Raw genomic sequence first — 16,127 nt, 5'->3', positions numbered from 1 at the left:
GACGAAAGAGGGGGAGGCCTTCAACAAGATGGATTGATACGGTGGCTGTGATGATGGGCTCAAGTATAGCGGGGATTGTGGGGCTGGCGCGGGATCAGGCAGTGTTTCGTTCTGCTGTGCATGGGGTCGCTATGAGTCAGAAATGACTCGACGGCACTTAACAACAACAAGAAGTAAGCTTATAATTTTTGAAAATTTGAAGTTCTATTCCACATTTTTCTTCCTATCAGGATCTATCTACTAAGGTCCTGATCATGACATTGAATCCTGTTTTTGAAACTGAGTGGAGTCAAAGTTCAGGCTGCATCCCTGGTTGAAGACAGATAAGTAAATATGATAACTCAGTTCCTTAAGAACTAAACAGAACGAAAGCTCAACTATCACCCCCACCCTGGTTAAGACAGACAGGACATCAGTTAGAGACAAATAAGTAAATTTACACATTCTTACCACTTATATCCCCCTAGAAACAGTTGATAAGTATATTAATGTGTTTCAGGAGACAACTTGAAAACTAACCTTGGCCCGCAGGACAGGTACAGCGAGACAAACAGGAACAAAGTTGCTGGGAACTGACATTCTCTCCTCTGCTCAAGCCCTGATGGGCTGATGATAGGAAGCTGGTATGACTCACCCGGTACGCAAGCGCACTGCATTAAAAATCGACTGTCCTTTTAAACCAAGGCGAAGGAAGCTTCAGCCAGCCCTCAGTTAATTCACGCCCAAATTCCTGAAGTTTCTATGAATATGTATAACCCCCCTCTCCTGAAACTTACAAAAACTGTATCCCAACTTCCATTCAGGGAGTCAGATTTGGGTACTGGCCCATGTCTCCTTGCATTGCCACTTTGTAATAAATAATTTTCTTTCCTCTTAATCACTCGGTGTGTAAACTGTTTTGGCTTGATTTCGCACTGGGCAGGGATCCACTTTTGGTCCGACTTCATTTTGACTTCAACTAAGACAATGCAGTGACAATGACACTTACAATGGCCCATCTTTATGGAACGACCATTTTGAATTATGCATTAGGCTAAGCACAAAATTTGCATGGATTATCACCTTTAATCCTTTCAGTAACCAATCAGATAGGTAGTACATCCCATTTTATAGATGAGGAATCTGAAGCTCTGATAGATTAAGACATTTTTAATAAAGCTACACACCTAATAAGTAGTTGAGCAGAACTGTGAACAAAGGCCAGTATGTGGTCAAAATCATAAATGAAATTGATCAACATTTGATGCTAAATCAAAAAAATACTATAGGATACTAGTAAGATTAGAATTTCATGATCAGGACATTTATATCAGAAGTCAGCAAACCATGACCTTATGAATCACAGTCATGCCCACTTCTTGCCATCTTGTCTGTGGCTGCTTTCCCCATATCATGGCAGAGTTGAGAATCTGTGATAAAGACTATATGGCCTGCAAAGCCTAAAATGTTTCCTATCTTGCCCTTCATAAAAAGTTGCCAATCCCTAGTTTACATTTTCTGCCTTTGAAGATTTGCTACTGACCTCTGATTTAGTAATTCAAAATGGAGGAGAAAGAACTTTATTTCCTGCAGAGGTAGAGGATGACCTGGCCACAAGTTCTTAATCTGTGGTCCACAGACCACTGTAACAGTTTGTAGAAGATTCTGAGAGCTCCTGAACTGCAGAGAAAAGAAAACATTCCTATTTATTTTTCTTTCTAGATATTTTGAAGATTGTGGGGGATATTATATCAAATCATGCTATTACAATATTGTTTACCCCCCCCCCCCAAAAAAAATAAATAAAATAAAACCCATGAGGTTCCTGGGCTGTTATTAGACCCAGCCAGAATTATGCAGTTACCCTGTCCCCATGTTGGGACATCAGAACAGCATTTTATTATAAGAATTAAAGAAAATATACTTTGAAGGTATGATTATGAACATCTCTTTCTGTTTGTACTGAGCCTAGTTTAGGCTAGAAAATATCAAGTAAAACACTGGTGTGGTAAAATTCATGTATCCTTTGGGTTTTATAGCAGATTTGGGTTCATATCCTGGATCTTCACCTTAATAGCTATTTCAGTATGGGCAGATTACTTATTCTAGGGACTCTGATTTGACACAAGTACTGGATTTTTGAGTTAGTTTCTGGCCAACAAAAGCACAAAGGTAACAAAGCTGTGAGGGGACCCTGGGTCTGGGTGTCCTAAAAATACGTCAGACAATGGGATCTTTTTTGTGAGAGAAGATCTCAGCTGAAAAGGCTGGAATTCGACTGAAATTTGTATTTTTTCCAAAACAAAAGCCTGTCCTAAAATATAAGATTATTCATAGTATTGCCTGCAAAAACCAACTACCTAATGAGAGAGGCCTTAATGGGGCCTAAATCCCAGATGTGGTTGATGAGTTTATAGTTTGAAACAAAGGAGAAAACTGAAGCTTTGGCCAAGAACAACATCTTCTCTAAAACTATTGTACTTTTCTCTTAAATTTTTTGAAGCATATAATGCTGTCTTGTCTGTGGCTGCTTTCCTATGGCAGATAGCTTTGAATATGCAACTGAAATAAATTACTAATGTATCTCAGTTTGGTCAGCTCTTGGTTTTGACCATTATGGTTAATTTAGGTTTTTCTCAACCTTCAATACTCAGCTCAGGCATACAAAGTAAGTGTCTGGGTGTGAAGGCCTCGGCTGGTCTTAGTCACTTGCCTGCTCTTCCACAGTGCCCTGAGTCTATCTTCGCCTAACACTTGCAACACTGTATTGCAATGTGCAGTGTGTCTGACTCCCACACAGATTTCCAGCTCCTCTAAGGCAGGGACTAGTCCCTGGAGAAGAATATCATCTTGGTAAAGTAGAAAACCAAAAAAACCAAAGTCACTGCCATCGAGTTGGATCTGACTCATAGCAACCCCTCCTTGGATTTCCAAGGTGGTATCACTATGGAAGTAGATTTCCCAACCTTCCTTCTGAGGAGTGGCTGGTGGGTTTGAACCGCCAGCCTTCTGGTTAGCAGTCAAATGTCTTAGGCACTTTGTCACCAGAGCTCTTGGTAAAGTAGAGGGTCAGTGAAAAGGAAGATGACCCTCAAAGAGTTGGACTGACATGGCAACTGCAACAATGGCCTCAAATATAGCAACAATTGTGAGGACAGCACAGGACTGGGCAGTATTTCATTCTGTTGTACACAAGGCCATTATGAACCAACTCAATGGCACCTAACAACAACACAGTAAGGACAATCAATCTGTCTCATACCCTAGTATGGAGTGTTTAATTCACAGTAATAATTAGAAAATGTATATAGTAAATGAGAGCTCTGGTGGCATAGGAAACAGCATGATATTGGTATAATGATAGATAAATAGACCAGTGGAACAGAATCGAGAACCCAGAAACAGACCCATCCACCTATGGAGAGCTGATCTTTGACAAAGGGCCACAACTCATTAAGTGGGGAAGAGATAACCTCTTTAACAAACGGTGTTGGCAAAACTGGATGTCCACTTGCAGAAAAATGAAACAAGATCCACACCTCACACCATACACAAAAACAAACTCAAGGTAGATCAAAGACTTACACATAAAACCCCAAACCATAAAGTTCACCAAAGACAAAATAGGGGCCCTAATTTATGGCATTAATATGCTATCAAACATAACCCAAAATGCACAAACACTGGAAGATTAACTAGATGACTGTGACCTTTTAAAAATTAAATTCTTATGTGCATCAAAAGATTTCTCCAAAAAGGTAAAAAGAGAATCTACAGATTGGGAAAAAATATTTGGCTACGACATATTTGACAAGGGACTTATCTCTAAAATTTACAGAGTACTTCAACACCTTAACACCAAAAACGTAAATTGAATTAAAAAACGGGCAAAGAACATGAACAAACACTTCACTAAAGAAGATACATAGGTGGCCAATAAACACATGAGGAAATGCTCAAGATCATTAGCCATTAGAGAGATGCAAATCAAAACAACAATGAGATAGCATTTCACCCTAGCACTAATAGCAAAGTTCAACAAGACAGAAAATAACATATGCTGGTGATGGTGTACAGAGATTGGAACTTTCATACACTGCTGGTGGGACTGTAAAATGGTGCAGTTCCTGTGGAAAACAGTATGGCATTTCCTTAAAAATTGAAAATACAAATACCAGTTGATCCAGCAATTCCATTAATAGGAATATATCCTAAAAAGGTGAGAATTAGATACGAATAGACTTATGCACACCCATGTTCACTGCAGCACAATTCACTATAGCAAAGAGATGGAAACAACCTAAGTGCCCATCAACAGAAGAATGGATAACTAAACTATGTATGGTACATTCACACTATGGAATACTAGGCAACATTAAAGAATAAAGAAGAATCCACTAATCACCTCATAATGTGGATGAATTTGGAGGACATTATGCTGCGTGAAATAAGTCAATCACAGGACACATATTGCATGAGTCCATTACTGTAAAAAGTTAAGGAAAGGTTTATGCAGGGAAGGAAATTTACATTTTTGGTTACTGGGGATGGTAGGGAAGGAGAGAGAAAATTTCTGACTAGTTAAGACTCACGTGTGGAGTTGGGTGAAAGGAAAGGCAATATAACAAAAGTGTGTGACCAGCACAATGACAATAGGGAAAAGAAGGACACAGAAACATGCACAAAAGATATAGACAACTGAGGCAAATGCTATTACATGCACAATAATGCATAACCAATGGCAGCAAATACTAGGCTATGGGTAAATGCATAGACAGGTAGGGAGATCAGGTGTGGGTAGGCAAACAGGAATATACTCAAGACCAAGAACAGATTTGGCTGAAGACAGTCTTACCTATGTACTTGTACTACAAAAATATTAATATATATTATAGTAACAGGGGACAAGGTTGGAGCAGCTTCTCAGAGACAACCAAACACCCTGAGGGAGAGAGTCATGGGGGCCTGTGGGCTCAGGACCATAGTCTTAGGGGACATCATGCTCAACTGGCATAACAGAGTACTTAAAAATCTTGTTCTACATCCTACTTTGGTGAGTAGCAACTAGGGCCTCTAAAGCTATCAAGCAGCCATCTAAGATGCAACTATTGGTTTCTCCTCTTCTGGAGCAAAGAAGATCAAAGAAAGTCAAAGTCATTTAGAAACAGTAAGTCCAAGGATATGATGGACCATGGGGACCTCAGCCTTCATGACCCTGAGACCAAAAGAACTAGATGGTGCCCAGCTTTCAATGCCAACCACTCGGAAAGGAATCAATACTGGAGATCCTGGATAGAATGCGAGGAAAAATGTGGAACAAAATTCAAAAACACAAAAATGACCAGAATTACTAGTCAAATAGAGACTCATGGAACTCCAGAGATTATGGCCTCAGGTTACTCTTTTGGCCTGGAACTGACTCTCTTCCATGGATTAGCTCTCAGCCGAACAGTAGAAAGAGCTATAAGCAGAACACCTACCCCAGGGAGATGTTCTCACCCACCCTAAGGAGATGCACCTCCTAGATCAATCAACCATGAGACATCAGAAGGGCAGCATTTGCACTGAGGGAAACCTGGACAGACAGGAATGCACAGATAAGAAGGGCACAGGGAAGGCACAGTCATAGGGAGGACATGGGAGGAGAGCTTTGTATGGTTGGAAATTATAATTGGGTTGTGAAAACAAATGTGCACGAACTATTGAGAGTAAAACAAATTTGCTTTGTAAATGTTCACCCAAATCACAATAAAAAATTTAACAAAAGAACCTAGATAGTATTTACCATGTTCCAGACATTGTGCTATGTATTTCACACTTACTTTCTTATAGTATACCTAAGAGATAAACATAATTTCTCCAAATTTAAAAATGAAGAAACTGAGGAACAAAGTAGTATGTAACTCACCAAAGATCACACAGCTATTCAGGGGTGGAACTTGCATTGCAACTTAGGAAGTTTGACTTCAGATTCCACACTCACCCCTAGAATCTCAGTCAAAGCTGTCAAACTGATTTGAACATTACTCAGCACAGATGAATAAGCACAAACATCTGGCTTTGATGGAATAAGAGTACTCTTAAAAGTCTCAGATTCTAAAATGTTTTCTCAGGACATATATACAATTTGATAGCCGAAGTTTTCTTAAAAAAAAAAAAAAAATGATGGCTTTACTTTGCACACTACACACAATTCCTCAATTCGATCACCAAGGGCCTCTGAGGGCATAAAGTCTCTGTAACTTCATATGAGAAATGACTGTATTTTATAACCAACTGTTCACTTACTACATATTTTAGTCCCCCCTTATTCATGGTTTCATTTTTCATGGTTTCAGTTACCTTTGGACCACAGTCCAAAAATATTTAAATTGTATACTGTTCTAAGGAACAGATGGAGCAGCCTTTCTCCTCTCCTCTGGGTACAAGCCTGGAAAACACAGTTGGTAGAGTGGCTGTGGCACATCCTGCTGGCATCAGACAGGTTAATAATGCTGCATGCTGGGGCACCCCAGGAACGTGTCATATATATATATGTAAAGGAAAAGCAGCATATATAGGGTTGGTTACTGTCTGTGGTCTTGGGCATCCACTGGGGGTCTTGGAACGTATCCCCTGTGGATAAGGTGATTACTGTACTTACATCTGAAAGAGCAAAGCTTCTGGATGCAATAAGCTTTTTTAATTGCTGGCATCAGTTGTAGAGGGTTTGAACAACTTGTTATCTTTGAAATACACTGCTGCCTGCCAAAATCCACAGCCAAAGTTGTTTGATTAAGTGTAAATATCATTAGAAGACACAGCCGCTGTTACTAATTTGCTTTATAGGCAAAGGGTCTAACATAGGGTAGTACTGTTGTACAGTTTCTTATCAAATAAGAAAATTAAAAAAAAAAAAATTAAGCCAGCAAAGACTAGGAAGTTCTATTACTGAATTCCAATGCCTCCATGTTAACAGAATGACCTCAGTGATGAAGACCAAGAGAGAACCACTCCAGTGTGGTCTGTGAGAAATGCCTTGAACATGGAGTATGACAGAGACTGGACAGAATCTGAAGCTAGATTTTGTGATGTGTGAAGCTAGATGTGGGTAGGAAAAAATTTATTAAAAAAAAAAAAAAAACACAAACTATGTACATGCAGCAACAGGCCTCTATAGCATTTATCAAAATGATGATGATGATAATAACACAGTAATAATAAATATACTAATAAACTATGCATGCCAAATTGATTTTTTTCATTTTCTATTTCATAGAAGTTAAACTGTGGAGTAAAGTTAGATAAATTACAATAGCAGAAGAGTGTAGTGAACATAGTCTTATTCATTCATTCATTCATGCATTAATTTTTGGCACTCTAAAATGAAGTTAAAACCCAAAATAAATTATATCTTCCATTCAAAGCATTCCCTTCTGCTTACAGTATTTGGAATTCCAGTTAGGCAATTCCTTCTTACCTCCCCCTATGAAGTTTCTGTGGAATCCAAAGTACTCTGTTCACCCCACAAGCCTCACTATGAAAGTCAAGTTATGCTCTTTGGCCAGATCAGTTATCTCAGAGCCCTGACCTAAGGTACGTGACCTAAGGTCAAGCTCAGCAGCAGGGCATTTTTTCCCATGACTCTGATATGAGGAAAGGAAAAACTGGTTGTAGTTTATCCAGTTGTTCCTGTGATGGTGTTTGAGGCAGACACCTGTCTGCTACAAGCCAGGTTCTTCAGCTGCCTTCAATTCTGTGAACTCTCCTACACTCTTCCAATATATATCTTTTATCTTAGGTGATTCTAACTGGGTTCAGTTGTTTTCCCCCAAGTAATAGCTGAGTAGGGAAACAAGTAAAAACCATGTTGATAAATAGAACTGGACATTTTGGCCATAAATGAGGACAAAAAGCTGGGAGATCCCTGGGATACTGAACAAATAAGGTTGGGTGCAAGATGTGGAAGTGCGAGGAGAGCCCAGGTGAAGATCACTAAATAAATAAGCAACCCACTGCCACTGAAGTAAATGCCAACTCATAGCAATCCTTTAGGATAGAGTAGAACTGCCCCATAGGGTTTTTAAGGCTATAAATCATTACAGAAGCAGACTGCCTCATCTTGCTCCCACAGAATGGCTGGTGGGTTTGAACTGCTGAGCTCTTGCTTAGTAGCCAAATGCTTTGACCACCTTACCACCAGAGCTCCTGAAGCTCACCAGAGCTATGGGATTAGTGAGACAAAGTAGGCCCCAGATACACAATATAATGAAGGACATCCCAAAGAACACTTTAATATAGGGCTATAAGCTATATCATGGTATTCAGAAACAGCATCTACCACATAAAAACCTACAAGAAGATGGAAAGCCTTTCATTTCTTTGTTCAAAATTTATGTTAAAAATAAAGCAACTAGATCCCATACCACAATTTAACATCCTGGAATGTTCTAAAGAGGGTAAACTGCATTTCTTTTCCTTCTTTCTGAGTGTTTGCCTTTCCCATTCATTTGACTTAACAATGAAATTAGGCTTATTAGTTTCATTTTGTTTATAGCTGATTTTAAAGCCCAGCTCATTATTAAGATTGCTTCCATCTGAATTTACCGATCCTAAAACCCTCCCAAGAGCCTTATTTTCATAAATTCACTGTATAACCAGCTCATGTTAACTTTTGTATAATATAATTTAAAAACTAAAGTTAAAACCCCAAGTAAATTACATCTTCCATTTGGAGCATTACTACAAAGAATTTCCTGGATTAATAAATACTACCAGACCTATTTTGCTTTAGTTGTTTATAAAGAGATATATAAACAGAAATAAATGGGAAGAAATTCACATTTATCCTTCTAATCATACCTGAATAGGGACTCTCTTGACAGCCAAATTTCATTCTGTTTCACAGTTTTCCAAGAGAAAAGCAGCAGCAGCAACACAGTGGACATAATCAGGGTGGTGACCCCACATCGATTTAGCCAAGTGCAGAGCTTGCTCAATCCATGCACAAAAAGGATGCAGTAGCCCATGCTGGAAAACAGGATGGAAGACACAGGATAACTTTGTGGGTGCAATGGATACCCCCTGACAATTTTATCCCAAATAACTAGCTTTCAAATAAAGTGTGTCCTTTTAGAGAAATAAATATAAACTCCCTGCTTAGACAACATTTAGAAGCTAGTTTTCTAAATGACTACTCTAGCACATTTCCTAGTTCTATGATATCAGAGAGCAGAATAATAGATTTATTATTTGGCACTCTGTGCCAAATTTCAGTAGCTCAGACATCATAATAAGTCCCACCAGGGTGTTGTCAGATCCTGACTGTGTCTTCCTCCCTGTGCCTTATCATCATTTCATTGGCACTGTATAGCCCTATTAGCACCATGTGGTCAAATTTGGACTCTATGCTGCAACAGAAGATGTTGGAGTTCTCTGAAGTCACATGTCAGCTTTATAGGGGACAGAGAGCTTTCTAGCTCATCCTGGGAGGGACGCTGGTCACCAAGGGACATTAATCTCTGTCATCAGAGATAGGCTGCATAACATGTCTCCCACTCTGGCCAGCCAAAGCTTTTATGCTGAAGAAAAATCTACCTATAGGCAGGCTCCTGAGTCACACAGTGTAAGCTCATCTTAGATAATCTGTATGGATTCTCTTGCTGACTCAGGCCCAGCTCTCCTGATAGGTACAAAGCAGTCCACATGTTATCTGAACGGATGGGAGGGATTTTGGCATATCACTATCTAAGCCTTGGGTTTTGGTGGGTAGAAGGGATGCAGTTTCTTGCATCATCTACACACCCACAGAGATGGTTCCTATCTGCCTGTTGGCCTTAGAACATATACATTTAGTTTGTATCCTTTATTACTGTGTGCATCATAGTCGAAACTTCCAAAGATAGTGACTACACATTATTACAAAATACCTTAACAATGAAGAACATAAATCCTACATTATAATCAGAAACTAATGTTATAAGAAGGTAAATATGAACCTTGACCATTTATTTGTGCAATCACTTGCTCATTCTTTATTTTGTGCCTAGCAATATGTTAGGCATTACAAATGAAGTTACAAATTAAATACAGGCCCTACCCACAAAGAATTCCAATCTACTGATTGAGGTTAGTCTTATAAAAGGAAACATATGTATTCCCTAATGCAACTCCTTTGAACAAAACATCTTTTTAAACTTTCATTTTGTTAATTTTTCTAAATGTTTATGTTTTGGCATCAAGGATAGAGAAAGAAGGAGGATGTATTTGAGGTTTCTGACCATATATCAATCCAAGATAGAACTCTCAGTTTCATAGTTCAAGTCTCATAAGTCAGTTGGTCTATCTCCCTAAAGTTTTAGAGTTCACAGTTTGGTCAAAGGGAGTCACAACTACCACTGGGAAATGACACTTTGAGCAAAGTTGGAGCTGCTCTCCATATTCCCACCCAAGGCACTGTATTTGATTGACACAAGAACTTGCGGAAGCCTTGCATAGGTCAGAACATAAAGTCACTAGTGTAAAAATTAAAAAAGTAAAATAATCATCATAATAATAAAGATCCCTCCCCACTTCCATCGTCCCCATTTCAACCTTACAAGTTTCAAGATTTTTTAAATATAGATTCTTATTTCACTATTGTCATTACTGTGCCCAACCATGATTGGCTCACCATGTTTATGAGATTGCTTGCAACGTGAGCCTCTAGCTCTGGACTGGCCCCAATCCAAACTGAGCAGGGTGCTTCTATAGCCTTTTAAGGCCTTCTGGGCTCCATTCTTTTATTCATCAGATATTTAATGAACACCTACCATGTACCTGACAATGTTATGGACACCAAGAATGTATCAATGAACAAAACAAACAAGAATCTTTATATCCTTGGAACTCACATGGGAAGGGAGAAACAGCTAATAAATCACAGAGTAAGCCACATGGTGAGATGCTGTGCAGAGAAAACTCGAGCAGAGAGGAAAGATATGGAGACCAGGGAGGAAAGAAGACTGCAATTTTAAATAGGGCAGTCAGGAAAGGACTCACTGAAAAAGTGACATCTGAGCAAAGACCTGAAGTGGGAGAGAGTGTTGCCATGAAGATGCCCACATTTCCATTGCCAGCTCTTGTCCCACTCTTGCTGACATAAGCAACACCGTTAAGAGATAACATTTACTGAGCACATGTTAAACACCAAACACTTTCTATATGTGATCTCAGTTCATCCTCATAAACTTGTGAGTCACTATTATTAATGCTTACCTATGAGGATGGAAAAAAAAAAAAAAAGAAAGGTGAACTAATTAGGTCATTTAGTTAGTAAAGAATAGAGCAAATAAATGAACCCAGGAATTTCAGATCCCAGAGCCCCTGCTCCATTTTCTGCTGCTGCAGGGATTTTGACCTGTGTTCCTCACACTGCAGCACAGAGCTCCATCTACTTCCTTCCCAACTACTCCACTCAGAAAATCTCAATATCTCAACTCATAAATATCTCCAATACCTCCACTCATAAAATCTCAAATCTTCTTCCTCATTGTAGGAAACAAAGCTGCACTGGCAGAGGAATGGGAAGAAAAACACTGGGATTTCAAGAACTCCAGAGCAACGACCACAAAATGACAGAAAACACCACAAAATGACAGAAAACAAGAATACTAATAACAACAATAAAAATCAGCTACTTTTTATGTCTAAATGCTTAGTGAACTGTTTCCTCTATGTGGTAGACACTATGCTAAGTATTTTATATGGTCCCATCATAATATTTGCAGAATAAGAACAGTATTGGCTTTAAATATACTATCTGATTAAAAAACTTAACCCTCAGGATCCTCCATTTCATCAACAAAGAAACTGAAACTTAAGAGATGTTAAATAACTTGTCCAGAACTCCAAAAGCTAGTAATAAATTCGTCCTAGGAGAGACATTCCCCTAATGCTATGCAACAGCCCAAGAGTGGGAAACTTTTTTTTTTTTCCCCTGTAAAATGTCAGATAGTGAATATTTCAGGCCATCTGGCCACTGTTGTTATTATTCAACACTCTTTGTACCAAAATAGCACCCATAGGCACTATGTAAATGAATGGATGTAGCTATATTTTAATAACACTTATTTATAAAAATAGACAGTGGGCTAGGTTTGACCCATGAACCATAGTTTGTTGGCCCCTGCCATAACCAAAATGCAGGAGAACACCATTCCTTTCCACTCAGGAAAGGCATCTGTGTCAAATAATATACTTCTGTTTTTTTTTTTTTTTTCCCTCAAAGGTCCTTGAATTGACATATGGTTTAAAGAAATGTTAAACCATATAAACTAATCTCTACTTAGGTTTGCAAATTTCTTGGAGAGTATCACATTCTTAAAAACCTGACACAAATATCACAGAGATTAAGACACTTCTCCATTATGAAACATCATCTTTCAACATCTGCTTTCATGCAGATCTCAGCAGTGGAGCAGAGAAACATACCCTTGCCATCGCTATGGGCAGGAAAATCAAGCAAATGAGAAACTACATGTTTTGGGGACCTCCAGGGAGATGAAACCAGATCTGGGGTATTGACTGGAGACTTCAACACAGGGCACTAAGGAGTCAATGCAAACCACTGACACTTGACAAAATTATAACCTAGAGAACTAAAAGCCAAACTGGCTGCTAAGAGTTTGGCTTAGCTCAGTGCTAACATGAATTTGCAAAGCATGCACGAGAGGCACCACTGCCGTCTCAGAGAATGGAGCTAATCACTCACATACAGCAATGATCTCTCATTTACAGGCTGGTGGTAGCTTCATTTTTGAATACTATTTCATTGACTGGGAGCTCTGGTAGCATAGTGCCTAAGGCACTGGACTGCTAACCAGAAGGCTGGTTCAAACCCACCAGCTACTCCTCGGAAGGAAGATGGGGCAATCTACTTCAAAGCCACCAGCCACTCCTCGGAAGGAAGATGGGGAAGTAGTGATACTGCCTTGGAAACCCAAGGAGGGGTCGCTATGAGTTGGGTCCGACTCGACCACACATAACAACAACAACAACATTTCATTGACTAGCTGCTCTACCTGCAGTGCTGATTATAACTAAAGACACTTGGATCTCACACTATGATACACGCCCAAAAGGAATTTACCAGGAAATGCAAACCAACAATATTAGAATCAGCTAATCAATGTGTAAATAGTACAAATGTACTTCTGTGAATCATACCCAGAAGCTTTCAAATGATAAGAGAATAACACTTCTCATTGTTATTTGTATCAACTTGAAGTGATGACAGCTTTCTACCTCTGGGCCGAATATTTTGTGAGGTTTGCCATGGCTTCATTTTTTGTTTAATTATGTGCAGCAAAGAGAATATTTTTTACTATTAAGTAGCACTGCAATTCTACCTTTTAACTTGTTGACAAGCTTGAAACAACCTGCTGAGAGTGTCTATAAATAACACTAATGATGCAAGGCAGACACTATCTTACCATTTTATTATTATTTTTAAGTTTCTGCCTTAGATAAGCTTAAACTTTTGCATGTTGGAAAATAACTTCTTACCAGAAACAAAGATACTTGTATTAATTGGGGAGTGTGTACTAAATTGTAATGCAGAAGAGCTCTATGAAGTAACTTCACATGTGCCAAACACAAGTCTTCAAAGCAGACTTAGAGGGGAGGAGAAAAACAAAATAAAACAAAAAAAAAACTCATCCTGGGGAAGAGGTTCAGGACTAAATCCCCTATCTGGACTTGGATGACTGCTTTTGTGATTCTGAGGAGTGCAGCAGCAGTAATAAAAGGAAGAACATGCAAGTATCTCTAACAGGCAGACATGCTGGAGATACAACTAACTGCTTAGTGTAAGAGGAAAGTATGATGAACATGTTCTGCATATTTTCAGTCTTATTAACACAGACTAAAATCCAAGCCTTTTACCCTGTAATTAAATTACTACCTCCTATTTACCTGTCCATTCACTTTTTTATCCACTTATTTAGATATTTAGAGCTTAGCAAACTGTAAGTCCTCTGTCAGGTAACTAGGGACACAAACACAAAGTCATGGTCTTTGCCTCAAGGAACTCAAGATATAGTGAGGTTAAAGGCTAGGTTACAAGTATAAAACTGGGTGATAAGCAGAAATTTTTCAGAGTTATCTATGTTCTAGGAATGGTGTTTTTGCCTGTTAACTATTAAATCCAATCAGAAGCATTTGCATTACTCAGTAAATGGATATAAAGGGGCATGGAAGTTCCTCGGAGCTGTGAATTTGAGGGCTCCCTATTGATTATTCATTTTTAATGCAGTGAACCATTGGTTGAAAAGACCTCATACGTTTTCCCAAGAGCTGAACCAACCTTGCTGCCAAAAGTCAATTAGGCAGTGAGGAAAGTTTAATTCTAAATTGTTATGTTCATAGTACATACAAGGAACAAAAAAAATGTGGTCAGGCCAATTCCAAAGAAGTATACTTCTTTCTGTATTTGTAATAATATTCACCAGATTTCTAGTACATTTGTCAAACATTATGTAATACAGATGCATTTCCTTAATTTGTAGACTTGAAATTTTTCTGAATTTAAACAATTTTGTTACTAAACAGTGGGTACCAAAAAAAATAAATAAATAAAGCCAAACTCACTGCCATAGACTGCCTCATCTTTCTTCTGTGGAGTGGTTAGTGGATTTGACCCACCAACCTTTGGTTAGCAGCTAAATGCCTTAACCACTATACCACCAGAGCTCCTTGAAAAGTTTGTAAGCAGCACCTCAGTATAGTAACCTGAAGACATGTGCAAAGAATGTATCTTCATATAAAACCAAACCAGACTCACTGCCATCGAGTTGATTCCAACTCATACTGACCCCCTTTGGGTTTCTGAGGTGCTAAATCTTTATGGAAGTAGATTGCCCAGTCTTCCTTCTGAGGAGTGGATGGTGGGTTTGAACAGCCAACCTTCTGATTAGCAGTCAAATGCCTTAGGCACTATGCCACCAGAGCTCCTTACTGTACCACAAGAGCTCCTTTAGACAGGGAATTCATTTCCCTAATTTCTCAAGTTTTCATACTTGAGCTTTTTCAAGGTTTCATCTTTAAAATCATTTTAAAAGAGAAGAAAATACCAAGTTTTTTCTTAAGTAGTCAAAAATCCATGCTGTTATTTTTTACTTTTCTTTTTATTTCTGGTGAAAATATACACAAAACATACATCACTTCAACAATTTCTACATGTACAAGTCAGTGACACTGGTTATATTTTTCAAGATATGCTACTTTTCTTGATATCAATTTTCACATTATTCACCGTCATTAACACAAATTCACTGTCCCCTAAGCTTCTCATCTAATGTGTCAAGTTAATGTCAATTTGTTTACATATAGAAAATTCTTTAAAAGACCACAATTCTATAGGCAGACATTATTTTCTAACTATGCTAAACTATTATTTGGTTTAAAGATGACTTCTAGGGATAGTTTCAGTTTAAGGTTTCCTCAGGGCAACAGTTCTGGAATCATCCAGCTTCAACGGCTCCAGAAAATCTGGATTTCATGAGAATGTGAAATTCCTTTATACAGTTTTCCCTTTTGATCAGCATTGTTCTATAGAATCTTGAGCCATGCTATTATTTAACTATCAAGCCCAACCTTCCATATTTCAGAAATGATCTTCTACCCTGAGACTTAAGACTTGTTAAATTTGTACTAAGTAACAGGGATTATTAAAAACATGTTTTATATTTGGATAAAAAAAGGAAATATAGTATAAATGAAATATATCTTAATCAACTTCATTCTCATCCAGTGAATCCTGACCTGGCAAATTATCTGATGGTAAGATTTTATTTGAGTCTCTTGGATATTGATCTGAAGTGACTATACAACAAAGGCCTGGAATACCAACCACACACATATTGTGATGCTTTAACAAAGAAGGTACCAGGGTGTCAATGGTGACCCGTCTGATGAGATTTAACCTGGAAGTGCTGCCTTCTGTGAGCAAAGATATCATAGTGTCCGTACTTCCCTCCTTGTTCTTTATCTCAGATTTTCCATAAGTAGAGAAATTTTTCAGAAGACAATGTACTTAGATCTGAGAGTTCATTCTTATTCCAAGAAAATAAGCCCCAAAGGCACCTCTTGTGCATATATCCCTAGCTCTACATTCTAGGTGCTGTGTTCTT

The 16,127-nt window shown here is 38.5% G+C and overlaps 1 protein-coding gene across 1 annotated transcript in view; it reads right to left on the bottom strand.

Moving 5' to 3' along the window:
- The window catches only part of TMTC1 (transmembrane O-mannosyltransferase targeting cadherins 1), a 458,384-nt gene that overhangs the window by 121,191 nt on the left and 321,066 nt on the right, over positions 1–16,127 (bottom strand). Inside the window, exon 8 of the mRNA XM_007943177.1 lies at positions 8,821–8,988. Within this exon, the coding sequence (XP_007941368.1) occupies positions 8,821–8,988 (168 nt within the window). The remainder of the gene's footprint in view (positions 1–8,820; positions 8,989–16,127) is intronic.

The sequence above is a fragment of the Orycteropus afer genome, unplaced genomic scaffold (genome assembly GCF_000298275.1).
Source record: "Orycteropus afer afer isolate SDZICR_OR568_19922 unplaced genomic scaffold, OryAfe1.0 scaffold00100, whole genome shotgun sequence".
Lineage (NCBI taxonomy): Eukaryota > Metazoa > Chordata > Mammalia > Tubulidentata > Orycteropodidae > Orycteropus > Orycteropus afer.
Note: the sequence above shows the minus strand (reverse complement) of the source record. Positions and strands in the feature narration are given on the sequence as shown.